Below are 17286 nucleotides of genomic sequence, written 5' to 3'. Positions count from 1 at the left end.
GAGGCGGATACAGAAAGGGTCAACTGAAGGAGTCTACCACTTGCTAGTGCCTTTGACCACACCAACATTTGGGTACTATTTATTATGAGTAGGTGGAAACATTAAGCACATACCTTATGTTAATTTAGGAATACTCCTGACTGGTGTTCAATCTCAATGCCGGGAGTTCAACCCCAGAATACAAGCTGAACAATGTGAATGAAAGGCCCAACTCCTCTGACTTGAAACCAATTATTTATTTTCTTAATGAACTCCAGTCAGCAAGTATACATTTATGCCTTGATTTTCTTAGGTGCTCCTTTCTTTCCAGGCTTCTTCTTAGGTTTCAGCATTTTTGCCTTGATCTGTAGGGAACAAACAATTTCAGTTGGATAAAGCCATAAGGCCGGATTTACTATGATCCTAATACCACACGCTAAACAGCACATGCAATGTATAAAATTGCAAGTACTATTATTGGGCGTGTTGCATGTGCTCTACTAACATTGTGTACAATTCAAGCGTCTTGCGGACAGCTTTATATAAAATGAGGATTGTGCGCGTACTATTTACACACACACACACACACACACACACACACGGCTTCATCACGGAGATACTATTGTTTCCGGCACACTCATTTTTATCATGCTCCTACCTGTGGCGTGTGCAGTTTTTAAAGATGCATGCATCCCTTTTTATAGGCATTTTAGACTGTACAAAATGCATCTAAATGGGAACCTACTATTTTGTATTTTATTTAAAATCGCTGAAGGTGTGCTACTGGGAGAGGGGCCGCAGTTACTGAGCTCAAGACGCAAAAATGCATATTTTGAAATGTATTTGATATGTTATGAATAAAAAAAAACATTAAAAAACACCAGCAGACACCAAAATGTATTAATTTAATAAGCCCCTTAAATCACCTTGCATGCAGTTATAAAATTATAAAAAAGGGTGTTCAGTAGGCAATATGTTTTAACGTTTTTTCCTGACAGACCGTGTAAATATGCTGACATGTTAGGGTTTCGCTATAATGTTACTGAACGTGGCGCACCGCCACAGTAAAATCATAGCCCCCACTCCTTAAAAATAAGGGTTTTACATGGAAACTAATCAATGCATTGTAGCCTCCAGAAAAAGTCAGACGCTTGCTATTTTAACCTGAGAATGTTATAGTAAAAGCTGGCCCAATTCCAACAGGTTTTTTCTCCCGTGCAAACACTTTCGTCTCCGTGCTTCTGTGTGTTTGAGATCATGGGAAAAATAATCAAAACCAAAACCACACGAACATAAATCACCACCAGCAGGTCGTTACAATATGAATGGATATATATTATTTGTGCACTATTGACAAGCGAAGCATCAAATTTAAGCTGTCGCAAAAATTACTTTCACTACCAAAAACGGCGCAGCCGAAACCGGATGTTGTGATGTGAAGACGACGCACGCAATTGGAGCATATTCTGCACCTGTGCTATGTAGACATAATATAAACCAGGTATACCCGCGGACAGCAATCTACAAAATGTGCAAATATTAAGAGGACAGTGGAGGCTTTTAAAGAAAGAAAGTCCAACTGGAGCAGCCGTGCCAAACAAGTGTGACTTCATGCTTGCTGCAACTCGCTTTTCGTTGGGGACATCAGGGGACAGAAGTTCTAGACACAGGTAAATTCTATTATAACACCAGAAAAAAAGCTAGATTTGTTACTAGTCATTTTTAATAAAGAAAAGGTCACTTAAAGTCTCTAGACAATTCAAAAATTCTCAAAGTACGTTGTACAATAAGCAGCAAGAATGGGGAAAAAAGCTATATTGATATAATGTAAAAATGTTAATACTAATTACCAGATTTGTTTGCATACATTTTTGGGCCTTTTTAAAGAAAATCATATAGCCAATTGTGCAAATTATACAATGGCGCCATAGTGACTACATCCCCCACCACAGGTATCTTGGCAATCCTAGGGGAAACTCTGCAATGGGACGGAGGATTCTGTCTATGGACTCTTTGCAGCACGAGCACCAAGTGTGTCAGTTTGCATATACTTCTCAGAGGTGCTACATAAAACTGATGTGTTGATAAATCACATTGTGCATGCTGTATAACATTTACATCCTCTCCTAGTTTGTGGGCGTTCTGACGATCAGCATGTAATCTACATATTAATGAACACAGACGCAAAATGGATTACAAGCCTTATTTAGCTCACTTAACAGACGCATTCCCCTCTGCACATGCTAAGTAGATCAGCGTTGCGCGTGCTATCAAGTTTGCAAATGTTTTAATACACACAAACCTTTAGTAAATCAGGCCCATAATATACCAAACACCAAAGAGTGGTTGTTTCTTACCTTGGGGTCATGCTTAAGAATGGCGTGACGTCTTGCTGTCTTGGCGTGGGGGTTCAGTTTGAACATAACCCTAATGTTCTTAAGGGGATTCTTCTTCAGTACTCTGCGGTTGATCTTCTTGCTACAGGGAGAAGATGAGCTTTTAATTTCTTCCATTAACGATGAATGAATACTTGTATCATTTCATTGCTCAGGACTTATATTTAATATCAGGATTCAGAAACACAGACCAAAGTAGAGTATCATCATAGCCACCGCAAAGTCAGAAATGTTCAGTCAGTACTTACTTGGGTGCACGAAGTGCTTTCTGGACCTCCTCACTCTTCAGAATCCTGCTCAGGTCTGTGTTTGTCATCTTATGCATTGGCAGGCTAATTTAGAAAAAATATTAGTATTGTAAAGGCTGAACAATACCATGTTTATCACTATGACAGTCAATTGACTCAGAACTTCATTCATATCACAGGTTTCAAAAACACGGACCGTGAAGTAGAAAAGCTCATCATAGCAATATGCTACTTTCTGCCACAATGCTTACACTTGCACAAAAAAAATAAAATCTTACTTGTAGTCAACTTTGAGGGTGGACGCTTTACGCCATGTGCCATACAGTTCATCCAGCTTGCGGAAAGCACTCTCAGTCCAGATGCAGAAGCGTCCAACATGACCGCCAGGGGCCAATCTCAGAAGGTTCAGCTTGTTCACATTCTGCAGAGTTATTCCTGCAAAACAACACAAATATATAACGTGCATGCACACGATTCATGAGTTTTAACAAGAAATTAACAAAAAAGATTCAGTAAGCTATTCTTTCAAGCTCAAAATTTAAAGTACCAGTAGAATTGAAAAACAATTGACTTTATATGCCTAATAGTGTTTCATTGGTCACTGGTCGCACACCTAAACAGAGTAAAAGGAGAAAAAGTTGAAGCGAAAGATATTTTAAGCTAATTAATGCATTTGTTGTCTTTTGACATTACCGACAACAATGTCTAACTTTACACAGTGTGCGTCTTCAAACATCGCTTTGTGGCGTGTACAATTGTCCCTGTGCGCGTCAATGATTGTCTCTGTGCCCTGCGGTTGGCCATGCTAATTTGAGTTAGCTTGTCTAATTGTATTGCTTTTTTCAGTTTATTCCAAATCATATTATTAATCTAACGTGATTTCTACATGTATGTGTACTGTGTGTGTACAAATAATGTACTTTAATGTGGTTAGTTTTACAGTGACAGTGAAAAATAACACTTTTTTTCCCAAATTTAACGCAAAAGGACGGTTTACATATTTGGCAAACTAAATTGCAAAACAAGTATAGTCTAAGTACAATAAGCAGCAACAATTGAAATTGCATTGAAAAACAAACCATATTCTTTGTGTTAAAACTGATTGTGATTCTGATAAAGAAAAATGTTAATATTCATATTAGTGGTATTAACTAATAACACTAATATTTGTTTTTAAATATACAAAACATGTGTTCAGCCTTATCAAAGAATATATTCATCATTGCAAATCAAAATTGTCATATTGACCACGCCACTAACCACACCCCCACCGCCAGTATAAAGTGGCAATCAAGAGGAAACCCTGTATGTGTTTCTTTTTAATGCGTTCTAAGTACAGACAAATACACCCGTCAATCGAGGCTCTATTCCACCCATAAAACCCCGCCACCAATACACTATATACATATTGAGACCTGAATTTTAACCAAATGTTAGCCCTCTGCTGCTTTACTGTGAGCTGGCCGTGATGTCCTGTTGCTCCCACATCACATCTTGGCTCATCAAAATTATTCTAGATTATAAATAATGTCTCTCATTTGGATATTAGGAGTATTTAGCCATAAATCTATACGTGTTTTTTAATCTGTGACATTCAATTCATATGGGGACAAACAACTGAAGACAGTGTCTGCAGGGAGACTATGATGCTTAGTGCTTCACTAAAGCTGGATCTGTTTAGCAGAGCTTCCAAAACTTGTAGCGTATCCTTCTTATATTCAGGATAAATATAAGTTTCTGGATCATAATCCCCCCCCAGTAATCGGTGTTGGCTCTCAAAGTCTGCATGATTTGCATCCTTGGTGATACGGGGATCTGTGGTTCCTACCTCTGTCACACGATGACGTGTCTGGCTAGCTTATCTCTCAAAATGGCTCGGGGCTCTCCGTGAGATTGATACCGATTTGATCATATCTGTTTACTCGCAGACTTTGTAAGTATTTGTGTGTCATACATCAAAAATATGATAATGGCTTCAAAATAGAGACAACTTGTTTCTCCACTCTACTGGTACTTTTGATTTAAAATTACCAGGGATATTTCTGAAGGCCTTTGTGACACCAGAATCTTGATTGTAGATGATGCAAGGCCCTCTGCGTTGAATGCGTCGACGATTTCTCATTTTACCCTTACCGGCACGCATGCGCTGAGAGGCGTAGACCTTAACAGGGAAATTACATTAATGATATACGGTATATGTAGCTTATATAATTATCTGCCCCCTAAACAAATGAATGTGGTTCACACGTTTTTCTATAGACTTGTCCAAGTCCCTTGTGTATGGTTCAGTTAAGTGACAAAGTAAGAAAAAAGTATTAGGAAATTTAATTTACCTTCTTTATGTCATTCCAGGCTTTGAGCTTCTTCAGCAGGAGTACAGCCTCCTTAGTCTTCTTGTAACCCTCAACTTTGTCTTCAACAACCAGAGGGACCTCAGGGATTTCCTCAACACAGTGCCCTGTAGACGACATCATGTCAACATCCCAACACAACCAGATAAGACCATAAAGACCTTAACTGAGCCTGCTCAGAACTTCACAACACATCAACCCCCTGTGACAGCTTGATGACAGCAGGCAACTGTCACTGTTCACAGGGTCAGACGCAAATTACACCATCATGGCAAGTTTAACACATTCAACAAATCCTCAATTTAGGAATTTGATTTGAATATAACTGAGCTCACCCTTGGACATGACAAGTGCAGGGATTGCCGAAGCAGCCAGGGCTGAGCAGATGGCATATCGCTTCTGGGGGATGTTGACCCTGCGGTGCCAACGACGCCAGGTCTTGGTGGGGGCAAACATGCGCCCTCCACGACACATCTTTTGGGAAAATTAAGGTGTCTTTTCTAGCACAGAGAGTTTGTATATATATTTTTTCCTCCAAAACATGCTCAGACAAAATGTTCGTCAGTCGACCGAGCCAGTGTTTGACAATAGGCATTTTGTCTCTGGATGCGGTGTCGGACGCAAATTACACCATCATTGCAAGTTTGACCGTTACTGCCACTTTGCCTAAGGGGTAATAATTAAAAAAGGATACATTTCCAAAAGCGCCCTGGCCAGAGCGGTGAGTACCGCCACCCCTCACACGTGGGATACGGGCCACAGCTCTTCCTGTACCCCAGGACTCAGCACTGGTTTGGTGGCCTAAAACAAAGCAGCATTTAAATGACAGCATATAAATTATAATAGACACCAGTATATAAGTTTAATGTACTGACCTGCCAGTTTACTGACTGCATAGGGCTGGCGACTGTTCTTGCGCATGTTGGTGTGCACAAAATTCACGACATCAGGGCGAATGGGAGCCCTGAACACAGCGGGCATGACAACATTTTTGCCTGAAAATTCTCCTTTCTCGGAGTACACCGAGATGAGGGGTCGGGCACAGGCCTGAAAGAAAAAGTAGATGTGCACAAATTACGTTGCTTGTTTTTAATAAGAGTTAACTAAAAGCACGGGAACTAGATTGACCACATTTAGAAAAGAAAAAGTCAACATCCCAGGAGTTGCCCTTCACTAGACACCTTAAAGGTAACTATGATGACTTTCGTCTTTACCGACTTATATGTTACAATAGGGTTGTACGGTATACCGGTATTAGTATAGTACCGCGGTACTAATGAATCATATTCGGTACTCTATCGCCTCTAAAAAGTACCGGTGCCCCACCCATCGTCTCACGTCATGCAGACACGCATGTTTGCAGCGAGGTGTTATAATTACTTCTAAATCTCTAATCCTTGTCTCCATGGTAATGAATATAAATGCTCCAGAATTGGTAAAGACAAGACTCAACTATGCCCATTCTTTAATCCTATCTTTCAACACACTACATGTAAGTGAATGAAGTGCATACTTAGTCAACAGCCATACATACAAGGGTGGCCGTATGAACAATGCCAACACTGTCATAAACATATGCCATAAAGTAAAGCTAGACTAAACAATGACAAACATTTTGGGAGAATATCTGCACTGCAACACAACATAAACACTAAAGAACAAATTCCCAGAATTCTCTGCAGCACCAACTCTTCCGGGACGCTACAATATAAACAAATGACATTGGTGGATCTACAATTAACATCCACTGTAATGATACCAAGTGCAATAGCGTATCTAGTCAATACTACTATGATTACATCGATATTCTTTATCGTCAAATTATTTTTTCCTTTTTAAAATGTATATTATGTTTATTAACTCAGGAAAGACGTACCTGGACACATGAGGACTTTGAATATGACCAATGTATGATCTTGTAACTACCGTATTTTTCGGATTATAAATCGCAGTTTTTTTCATAGTTTGGCCGGGGGTGCGACATATACTCCAGAGCGATTTACAGTGTGTGAAATTATTAACACATTACCGTAAAATATCAAATATTATTTATCTCATTCGCGTAAGAGACGAAGCAAATGTCCGCAATCGTCACACACACGTCAGGAATTGTCACACACACGTCAACCACTAAGAATTTGGCGGGGGCGGGTCATGGCAGAAGTGCATTGTGCGTCATGGGATGCTAACTGCTGCTACGTCCGTAGCAATTAAAATGGATAATTTCAACTTATAAAAACTAAGAAGGGCTGAACTAAAATGGCACCGAAAAGGAAATCAAATACTGCTGATTACAAGCCGGACGTAGTGAAATATGCAGCAGAAAGAAAGGAAACAGCGCATACCAGAGGCGACGCCGCAGAAGATTTCATCGGATTTAGCGATCAGGAGTGACAGATTCTTTGGTAAACGTATGGCATGTTCTATATGTTATAGTTATTTGAATGACTCTTACCATAATATGTTACGTTAACATACCAGGCACCTTCTCAGTTGGTTATTTATGCCTCATATAACATACACTTATTCAACCTGTTGTTCACTATTCTTTATTTTAAACTGCTTTTCAAATGTCTATTCTTGGCGTTGGATTTTATCAAATAAATTTCCCCAAAAAATGCGACGTATATATGTTTTTTTCCTTCTTTATTGTGCATTTTCGGCCAGTGCGACGTATACTCCGGAGCGACTTAGTCCGAAAAATACGGTACTTGGTATCGGATCGACACCCAAATTTGTGGTATCATCCAGAACTAATGTAAAGTATCAAACAGAAGAATAAGTGATTATTACATTTTGACAGAAGTGTAGATAGAACATGTTTAAAGAGAAAGTAAGCAGATATCAACAGTAAATGAACAAGTGGATTAAAAACTCACTTAGAAGTACCGGAATACATTTTGGTACCGGCACTAAAATATTGGTATCGGGATACACTATGTTACAACGCCAAACAGTCAAATCATATGGTTCATTCATTTGGGCTGTGAGCTTGCACAATTTTGGATGCTTCTGCAGTCTGGCATGTTGTGACACCACAGCATGGCGGACATACTTGGACCTTAAATTGAGCTATCAATGAAATCTGCGAACCAGACATGACGAAGTGTCTTTTTCTGCCACCTTCAGAAGTTTTCTGATGACTCTGCGATAGTGGGGTGTATTGACGATGGTGATGAGGAATACAGGGCACTGGTGGAGGACTGTCACATGGTGTGGAAAGAACCACCTCCAGCTCAATGTAACAAAGACCAAGGAGCTGGTTGTGGACCTGGGAAGGAGGAGGAGTACTCCGGCGACCCCTGTTTTTATCAGGGGGGTCGATGTGGACATGGTTGAGGATTATAAATACCTCAGAGTACCGTATTTTCCGCACCATAAGCCGCACCTAAAAACCACAATTTTTCTCAAAAGCAGACAGTGCGGCTAATGCCTTATATATGGATTAATATTCATATTTATTTTCATAAAGTTTAGGTCTCGCAACTACGGTAAACAGCCGCCATCTTTTTTCCCCGTAAAAGAGGAGGCGCTTCTTCTTCTACGGTAAGCAACCGCCCCCATAGAAGAGGAAGCGCTTCTTCTACTGTAAGCAACCGCCCCCATAGAAGAGGAAGCGCTTCTTCTACTGTAAGCAACCGCCAAGGTGAGCACCCGCCCCCGTAGAAGAAGAAGCGCGCGGATATTACGTTTCATTTCATTTGTGTATTTCTGTAAAGACAACAAAATGTCTCCTACTAAGAGACACGCGTACAAGGTTCCACTGACTTTTGATATTCATGTGAACCGCACTGTGGATACAACGGGAACACGTACGGTGAATATTCGCACCACAGCGAATGAGAAGTCGTCCTACTGTGGTTCTAGCTTGCCATGCTAACGGCCAGAAACTTCCACCCATTGTGATATTCAAAAGGAAGACCTTGCCAAAAGAGAACTTTCCAGCCGGCGTCATCATAAAAGCTATCTCGAAGGGATGGATGGATGAAGAAAAGATGAGCGAGTGGTTGATAGACGTTTACGCGAAGACACCGGGTGACTTTTTTCACGCAGCGCCGTTCCTGTTGATCTACGACTGCATGCGCGTCCACATCATCGATGGTGTCAAAAAACAAGTGAAGCACACCGAAGAAGAATAATTCGAGGGATTTGTGGATGAGTAATAACTTCAGAAAGTGAGCTTTAAATGTTTATTTTGTGTGTTGTGTGACACTAACGTATGAGCAACGTTGAGTTATTGATGTTGCTATTGCTCTGCACTATTTTGAGTGTTACTATTTTTGTGATTGCACATTTGTACATTACATTTTGGGAGTGAACAGAGTTGTTAGAACGCTGGTTTGTAATATATTATTAAAGTTTGACTGACCTGACTGTTTTGTTGACATTCCCTTTAGCGTAGCGTAGGTGCGGCTAATAGCACGGGGCGGCTAATAGGGAAACAAAGTTTTGAAATATTCCGTTCATTAAACGTGCGGCTAATAACACGGGGCGCCTTATGGTGCGGAAAATACGGTACACATGGACAACAAGCTGAATGGGACAAAACACGCTGAGGCACTCTACAAGAAGGGACAGAGCCGCCTCTACTTCCTCAGGAGGCTAGGATCCTTCAACGTCTGTACAAAGATGTTCTACGAGTCGGTGGTGGCGGGCTCCTTTTTGTATGCTGTGGCCTTCTGGGGCAGCGGACTAAGAGTGAGGGACGCAAACAGACTGGACAAGTTGGTAGAGAAGGCCAGTAACGTGGTAGGAGTGGAGCTAGACTCTCTGGCGGTGGTGTCAGAGAGGAGAAGTCTAGCAAAACTCCTAGCCATTATGAACAACACCTCCCACCCACTACACTCGGACCTGGCAGAGAGAATGAGCACGTTCAGTGGAAGGCTCAGACTCCCAAAATGCAACACAGAACGACACAGGAGGTCCTTCATACAGACAGCCATCAGACTGTATAAGGCATATGTTCCTTGACTGCACTTAAATGTAAAATATATTCATATTATTCATATATTATATATAATACAATATATATATATATATATATATATATATATTACATTATTCATTATTTATTATTGTGATTATTGTCTATTGTGAGCGAACTGTGGTGCTGAATTTCTCCCAGGATAAAGTACTTTCTATTCTATTCTAAAACAGGCCAGAGGTGATAACCTTTGTTGTTCTTATTTGCCGGGAGGCACAGTGGGCAGAATATATGTTCATAACAAAATCTTATTTATTGTACGTATTGAACTGGACTCAAATAGGATGAAAACACAACTAACTCGTGAATGCAGTGTTATTCCATCGGCCATCATATGGGTTTTAATAACGTTGATGAAGATGCTATCGCGAGAAGTCACCGAACGAGGCCTGTTAGCTACTATTAGCTAGCCTGGGTAGGTTGGCCGTCCAGACAATGATTTACCTTGTGAACATGGCTAAAACATGTGACATGAACTTCAATTGCCAGCATAAGACTGCAACAAGGGAAATAATACATACATTGTGATGGTATTAACGGCAAGCTAATCGAAATGCTGACACACGTGTAAATAGGGACTAGCTTCAAAATGGCTCCTCGTGTCTGCCGCGCTGAACATTAGAAAAACCGCCGACAATTTTAAATATATCGCACATACATATGCTACTTAATTGCGTAGAAAGGCTATAGTTACTACGACACGACATACACGTTACACAATTGACAAACCTGTAAATTCTCACCATGATCGGTAATAAAGTTTGGGCTCGCCGGGAAGCTCCACTCACTATGGCGGCCACAGAAAAAAGGAAGCGTGTCTTTCAGACTCACTGCTTTATCCCTCCGCCGCAACACTCCACTTCCGTCTACTTCGCCAAGAGCCTTACTTTGACAAATGCGACTGAATAGGAACGAAATGAGAGTTTAAAAATGATAAATACAATTAGAAAACATTTTTTTAGTTTTTACATTGTCTTGGTAAAAACCACATGATAATTTGACTCGTGTCTTTTGGTTGGACTATTTCTTTATGCCATGTTGTCAAATCATATAACGTACAAACCGGAACTACTTATTCGTGCGACGATTTTTTTTTTTTAATAAAAACAATTTTTTTTTAGATGTAATTCATTCGTGATTATTAGACACACAAACAACGATATTTCCACCATAATCAATTTATTTGTCGTGCAATTTATTTAAAATTGATTATTATATCTGACGAACTTTGACAAGGAAGCGGAAGTGGACCAATGATCGGTGGCTGACAGTGAATTATCAATTGTTTGAATCTTCCATTTCATTTCATTTTTATTTATCTCCTTCATTGGTGTGCTTCTTTGATCGATAGACAATTTATACCTCAACTATTCAATTATACATTTACACACCAATGCATGAGAAGGAGCAGGATGAAGAAAAATCTTATATTTTCCTGCCCCCTTCAACATAATACGTATATCTTACTTAATGGATATCATATAAACCAACAATTACATCCAAATATAATGAAAACAAAAAAAAAAAAACACAACAAGTGCAAAACTTCATGAAGTACAAACCGAAAATAAAAATAAAATAATATACAACTCACAGGATGATACAAAACAAATACAAAACCAGGCAAAAAATAAGTAAAATAATAAATATAAAGCAAAATGTAAACACTTATGGCTGTCCATATGATCTTATTGTTCTGTCTTTATATATGTTTTTCAATTGGAATATATTTTTACAATCTTTTATCTCATTGTAAAGAGAATTCCATAGTTGAACCCCCACCATTGATATACACATTTGTTTTAAAGTTGTCCTTGAATACTGATGTTGGAAATTACCTTTTCTTCTATGCTCTTCATTCTCAGAAGTGATAAACATTTTTTGTAAATTTGCCTTAAACATGACACATAATGTCTGTAACTTTGCTAGCTCCTGTAGTTTCAATAAACCAGAATTAATAAATAATATGTTAGTGTGTTCTAAGTAATCTACTTTATGAATAATCCTTATAGCTCTTTTCTGTAGTTGATACAATGCCTTTATGTGACTCTTATATGTGTTCCCCCACACTTTATGTTACTCTATGTGTTCCCCCACACTTTGTTACTCTTATATGTGTTCCCCCACACTTCCACACAGTAGCTGATATATGGCAATATAAGTGCACCATACAATATACGCATTGCCCTATAATCTAACACATATTTTACCATATTTAATATAAAAATAGTCTTAGACATCTTTTTCCGTACATGTGCAATATGAGATTTCCATGTCAGACCGTCATCCAGTATCACTCCTAAAAATCTAAGTTCAGAAACCCTTTCAATATCAATTCCATCTATTGACAGTTTGATCGTTTCCTCCCTTTTCCTCTTACAAAAAAATCATGAAGTTTTTTTTTTACATTTAATGATAATTTATTGACATCAAATCATCTCTTAAGTCTAATCATTTCCTGTTCAACAATGTTTGATAATGCTTTTAAGTCATATCCCGAACTATAAAAGTTTGAATCTTCCATTCATTATAGAAGAGATCAAATTTGGTATTTTTATAAACGACTGTAACATAGAAATGTTTGTCAACATTATTATGCTGCAGGCAAAAAAATTTCTACATAAATGTCGATTTACCATGAATTGATTTACGTGGTCCCTGTGATGAGGTGGCGACTTGTCCAGGGTGTACCCCGCCTTCCGCCCGAATGCAGCTGAGATAGGCTCCAGCGACCCCAAAAAGGGACAAGCGGTAGAAAATGGATGGATGGATGGATGATTTACGTGGACCCCGACTTAAACAAGTTGAAAAACTTATTGGGGTGTTACCATTTAGTGGTCAATTGTACGGAATATGTACTGTACTGTGCAAACTACTAATAAAAGTTTCAATCAATCAATCAATCAATTTACAAAGTAAGGCCTACATTTTCTAATTGGCTAATGGGTTGCAATTATCTATCAAATCTTGGAGAATGATTAAGAGTACAAAACCCCTTAAATTGATATCTTTGTTAAAAACATAAGTGATTTCGGTAGCCCTTTTTGTCTTTTTATTTATTTATTTATTTTTCCATATTTTTTAGTATTATTACTCTATCTGTATTTGCTTTTGTTTTCGTTCCTTGATGTTGTTGAAAGTGCCTTGACTTGTGTGTGAATTATAAATGTATGTTTGTTGTTCATTTAAAAAAAATTTACCAAAAAAAAAAGTCCAAAAAAAAAAAATGTGTTTGAATCTTTTTGGCGGCTGGCATAATCTGATTTGTGACTGGAGGAGAGAAGGTGTAATGAGAGGAGGCAATAGAATTAGGAAGGAAGAAGACATTATTACGATAATGAGATTAGGACATACATATCTAAATAGTTCATTGAAATTGATAGGGAAACATAATACAGGGCTCTGTGACTGTTGCCGTCATATAGAAAGGGTAGGACATGTTTTAATACAGTGTAGGAAATACAATAGAGAAAGGGAAATACTGGGAAATAAGTTAGCGAAAGGGAAGGTTAGGTTAGTAGTGGAAGATATTTTAAGATTGCACTCAGAACACATAGGATACAAAACATTATATACATATTTTAAAAAGACTAGGTTAAATAAAAGAATATTAAGTTAAGTAGGTCCACACTCCATTTCAGAAGGTGGCGGTAATGCAAATGAGAAGGTTGCTTGCAAAACACCATTGAACAAAAAAAAAGAAGAAGAAGATTTGTGACTGGATCGAGATGGAAGGGTATAGTGACGAGATGTATGAGGAAGGTATGGACATGGATAGGACTAGAGGGGAGAGAGGAAAGAAGTGTATTGATTGATTGAAACTTTTATTGGTAGATTGCACAGTTCAGTACATATTCCGTACAATTGACCACTAAATGGTAACACCCGAATAGGTTTTTCCACTTGTTTAAGTCGGGGTCCACTTAAATCAATTCATGGTACAAATATATACTATCATCATAATACAGTCATCACACAAGTTAATCATCAGAGTATATACATTGAATTATTTAAATTATTTACAATCCGGGGGGTGGGATGAGGAGGGTTTGGTTGATATCAGCACTTCAGTCATCAACAATTGCATCATCAGAGAAATGGACATTGAAACAGTGTAGGTCTGACTTGGTAGGATATGTACAGCGAGCAGAGAACATAGTGAGCTCAGATAGCATAAGAACAAGTATATACATTAGAAATACATTTGATTATTTACATTTGGTTATTAACAATCCGGGGAAGTGGGATGTGGAAGGGGGAGGGTGTTAGTCAAGGGTTGAAGTTGACTGGAGGTGTTGTTTTAGTGCGGTTTTGAAGGAGGATAGAGATGCCCTTTCTTTTACACCTGTTGGGAGTGCATTCCATATTGATGTGGCATAGAAGGAGAATGAGTTAAGACCTTTGTTAGATCGGAATCTGGGTTTAACGTGGTTAGTGGAGCTCCCCCTGGTGTTGTGGTTATGGCGGTCGTTTACGTTAAGGAAGTAGTTTAACATGTACTTCGGTATCAGGGAGGTGTAGCGGATTTTATAGACTAGGCTCAGTGCAAGTTGTTTTACTCTGTCCTCCACCTTGAGCCAGCCCACTTTGGAGAAGTGGGTAGGAGTGAGGTGTGATCTGGGGTGGAGGTCTAGAAGTAACCTGACTAGCTTGTTCTGGGATGTTTGGAGTTTAGATTTGAGGGTTTTGGAGGTGCTGGGGTACCAGGAGGTGCATGCGTAATCGAAAAAGGGTTGAATGAGAGTTCCCGCTAGAATCTTCATGGTGCTTTTGTTGACCAGAGAGGAGATTCTGTAGAGAAATCTTGTTCGTTGGTTGACCTTTTTGATTACCTTGGTTGCCATTTTATCACAGGAAAGATTAGCCTCTAGAATGGAACCTAGGTTAAAGGAAGACATGAAACTGCTACAGAAAAAAAGGCACCAAAATAGGAGCGCAAGACAAAAACTAAAACACTACACACAATAAAACACCAAAAAACTCAAAATAAGTCACGGCGTGATGTGACAGGTGGTGACAGTAAACCTACTTTGAGACAAGAGCTATAGTGATGCATGCTTGGTTATGGTTTAAAGTCATATCCAACAATTGCAAGAACAACTTTTTACTGTGTCTTTTAGAGTCCATTTTAAAATTATCTTACTCGTTTTTAAATCCTTGTGTGGTCTTGCCCCACCGTACCTCTCTGAGCTGCTCCACCTCTATGCCCCCACCCGGTCCCTCAGGTCAGCTGATCAGCTGATCCTGGAGGTACCCAAAACAAAGCGCAAGCTCAGAGGGGACAGAGCCTTCTCTGTTGGGGTCCCAAACTCTGGAACGATCTCCCTCTCCATGTGAGACAGGCCCCTTCTTTGGCTATTTTTAAGACCCTTCTTAAAACCCATTTTTATTCACTGGCTTTTAACCCAGCATATGAGACTATGAGACTTTAAACTGTTTTTAGCTTTTAACTTTTTTAACTGTTTTTAACTTTTTAAACTGTTTTTTTATCTAACAAATTGTTCTTAGGGTAATTTGCATTTGCTTTTTCAATGAGTATTTTCATTTCTGTTTTAAATGTTATTTTGTAGTCTGTCCTTTGCCTCTATTTCTTTGTGGTGTACAGCCCTTTATTCTTCAACTGTGCTTGTTTTTAAAGGGCTTTATAAATAAAGTTGGTATGGTATGGTACGGTCAATATCGGATGCTGAGTTTCATTTTTTAATGTTTTCTGCTGGTGGTGTGCCTCCGCATTTTTTCAATGAAAAAAATGTGCCTTGGCTCAAAAAAGGTTGAAAAACACTGGAGTAGGGTTATACCTCGGTCCACACTCCATATCAAAAGGTGGCGGTAATGCACATCACAAGGTTGCTCGCCAACCGCCATTAAACCAAAGAAGAAGAAAAACCTTGACGTCATTTCAAAGAGAGCGCGGGAAATGTGTTTCCCTGAGTAAACCAAGAGCGGTGGCTAAACACGTGAGAGTATCCAAATCTTCTTGGCGGTTGTGCATAAGCTGTTTTGTGACTGGATCGAGATGGAAGGGGATAGTGACGGGATGTATGAGGAAGGTATGGACGTGGATAGGACTAGAGGGGAGAGAGGAAAGAAGGGGAGTGGAGGGCATGAAGGAAAGTCGAGTGCTAAAAGAGTTCACGAAGAAGATGAGACATGAATGACATAAGTTTAATGACACTGGTTAAGGGGTTAAAGAAGGACATCGAAGAGGTGGAGATAGCAAAGGTGCTTAGGGACGGACGACTTTTGATTAAATGCAAAAATGGAGAACAAAAGAATAAAGCAATGCGGTTGCAAAAACTGTGCAATAAGATAATAAAGGAAAAAATGGAAGTGGGAGAAAGAAAGGGGGCAAGAGGAGTAGTGACAGGAATTCCAAGAGGTGAAAATTTAGAAGAATTAAAAAGACAAATAAAAGGGGGAACTGTCAAGATGATGACAAGAATGATGGCATATAGAAATGCAGAAAAGACAGAGAGCGAATCAGTATTAGTACAGTTTGTCGAGGAAGTCCTCCCGCAAAGAATTATGATTGGGTTTTTAAGCTTTTATGTTAGAGCTTACGTCCCACCCCCAGTACGCTGCTTCAAGTGCCAACGCTATGGGCACATAGCCAGTGTGTGCCATGCTAAGTTGAGATGTGGAAGGTGTGGAGGGGAGCATGAATATGGACAATGTGGAGATAATGATCTGGTCAAGTATTGTAACTGTGGCGGGAATCACACAGCAGCGTATGGGGGATGTGTCATTAGGAAACAGGCAACAGAAGTACAGCAAATCAAAGTAGAAAGAAATATTACATACGCAGAGGCAGTTAAAGTAAGAAATCAAGAAAGTGCAGAACAAGATAGAAGTGAGAATAGTTCAGAACGAGACAGAAGTGGCAATGGTTCAAGTAATAAAAAACAAGAGGCAGCAAATACAGGACTTTCTATGGACAAGCTAGTTGTGTTCCTGGCATATGTCATAAACTGTACAGAACAGGCAAGAAATAAAACTGAGAAGATCAAAATAATTGTCAAAGCAGCAGCAAAGTTCTTAAATTTAAAAGAACTATCTTGGGAACAGGTACAAGGTGAACTACAGAGAGTAGACGAGACAGAGTCATGTTACCACAATCCAACGTCATGTTAATTATTCAGTGGAATGCCAGAAGTTTAGTAGCAAACGGACAGGAACTAAAGGGATATATTAATAATATGAAAAATAAACCACATATAATATGTATTCAAGAAACCTGGCTGAAGCCAAAATTGAGCTTTATAATAAAAGGATACGTAACAATACGTAAAGATAGGAATGATGGGCAAGGAGGAGGATGTGCCATATTT

General features: G+C 39.2%; 1 protein-coding gene and 4 non-coding genes across 5 annotated transcripts; all 5 read right to left on the bottom strand.

The window, feature by feature from the left end:
* Positions 1-215: 215 nt before the first annotated feature.
* rpl4 (ribosomal protein L4) lies at positions 216-10867 on the bottom strand. The gene is made up of 10 exons (XM_062061095.1): positions 10702-10867; positions 5850-6021; positions 5669-5775; positions 5310-5448; positions 4957-5081; positions 4655-4784; positions 2902-3058; positions 2624-2707; positions 2337-2457; positions 216-344 (listed from the first exon to the last, which is right to left on the bottom strand). The coding sequence occupies exons 1-10, from the start codon at positions 10702-10704 to the stop codon at positions 273-275; spliced, it is 1110 nt and encodes a 369-aa protein (XP_061917079.1). The 5' UTR covers positions 10705-10867; the 3' UTR covers positions 216-272.
* Positions 2523-2590, bottom strand: LOC133659461 (small nucleolar RNA SNORD18). The gene has a single exon (XR_009827688.1). It is a non-coding gene; the product is annotated as a small nucleolar RNA SNORD18 (small nucleolar RNA).
* Positions 2776-2847, bottom strand: LOC133659460 (small nucleolar RNA SNORD18). Its single transcript, XR_009827687.1, has one exon. It is a non-coding gene; the product is annotated as a small nucleolar RNA SNORD18 (small nucleolar RNA).
* LOC133659466 (small nucleolar RNA SNORD16) lies at positions 5148-5248 on the bottom strand. The gene has a single exon (XR_009827693.1). It is a non-coding gene; the product is annotated as a small nucleolar RNA SNORD16 (small nucleolar RNA).
* Positions 5517-5615, bottom strand: LOC133659467 (small nucleolar RNA SNORD16). Its single transcript, XR_009827694.1, has one exon. It is a non-coding gene; the product is annotated as a small nucleolar RNA SNORD16 (small nucleolar RNA).
* Positions 10868-17286: the final 6419 nt, after the last annotated feature.

The sequence above is a fragment of the Entelurus aequoreus genome, linkage group LG10 (assembly GCF_033978785.1).
Source record: "Entelurus aequoreus isolate RoL-2023_Sb linkage group LG10, RoL_Eaeq_v1.1, whole genome shotgun sequence".
Lineage (NCBI taxonomy): Eukaryota > Metazoa > Chordata > Actinopteri > Syngnathiformes > Syngnathidae > Entelurus > Entelurus aequoreus.
Note: the sequence above shows the minus strand (reverse complement) of the source record. Positions and strands in the feature narration are given on the sequence as shown.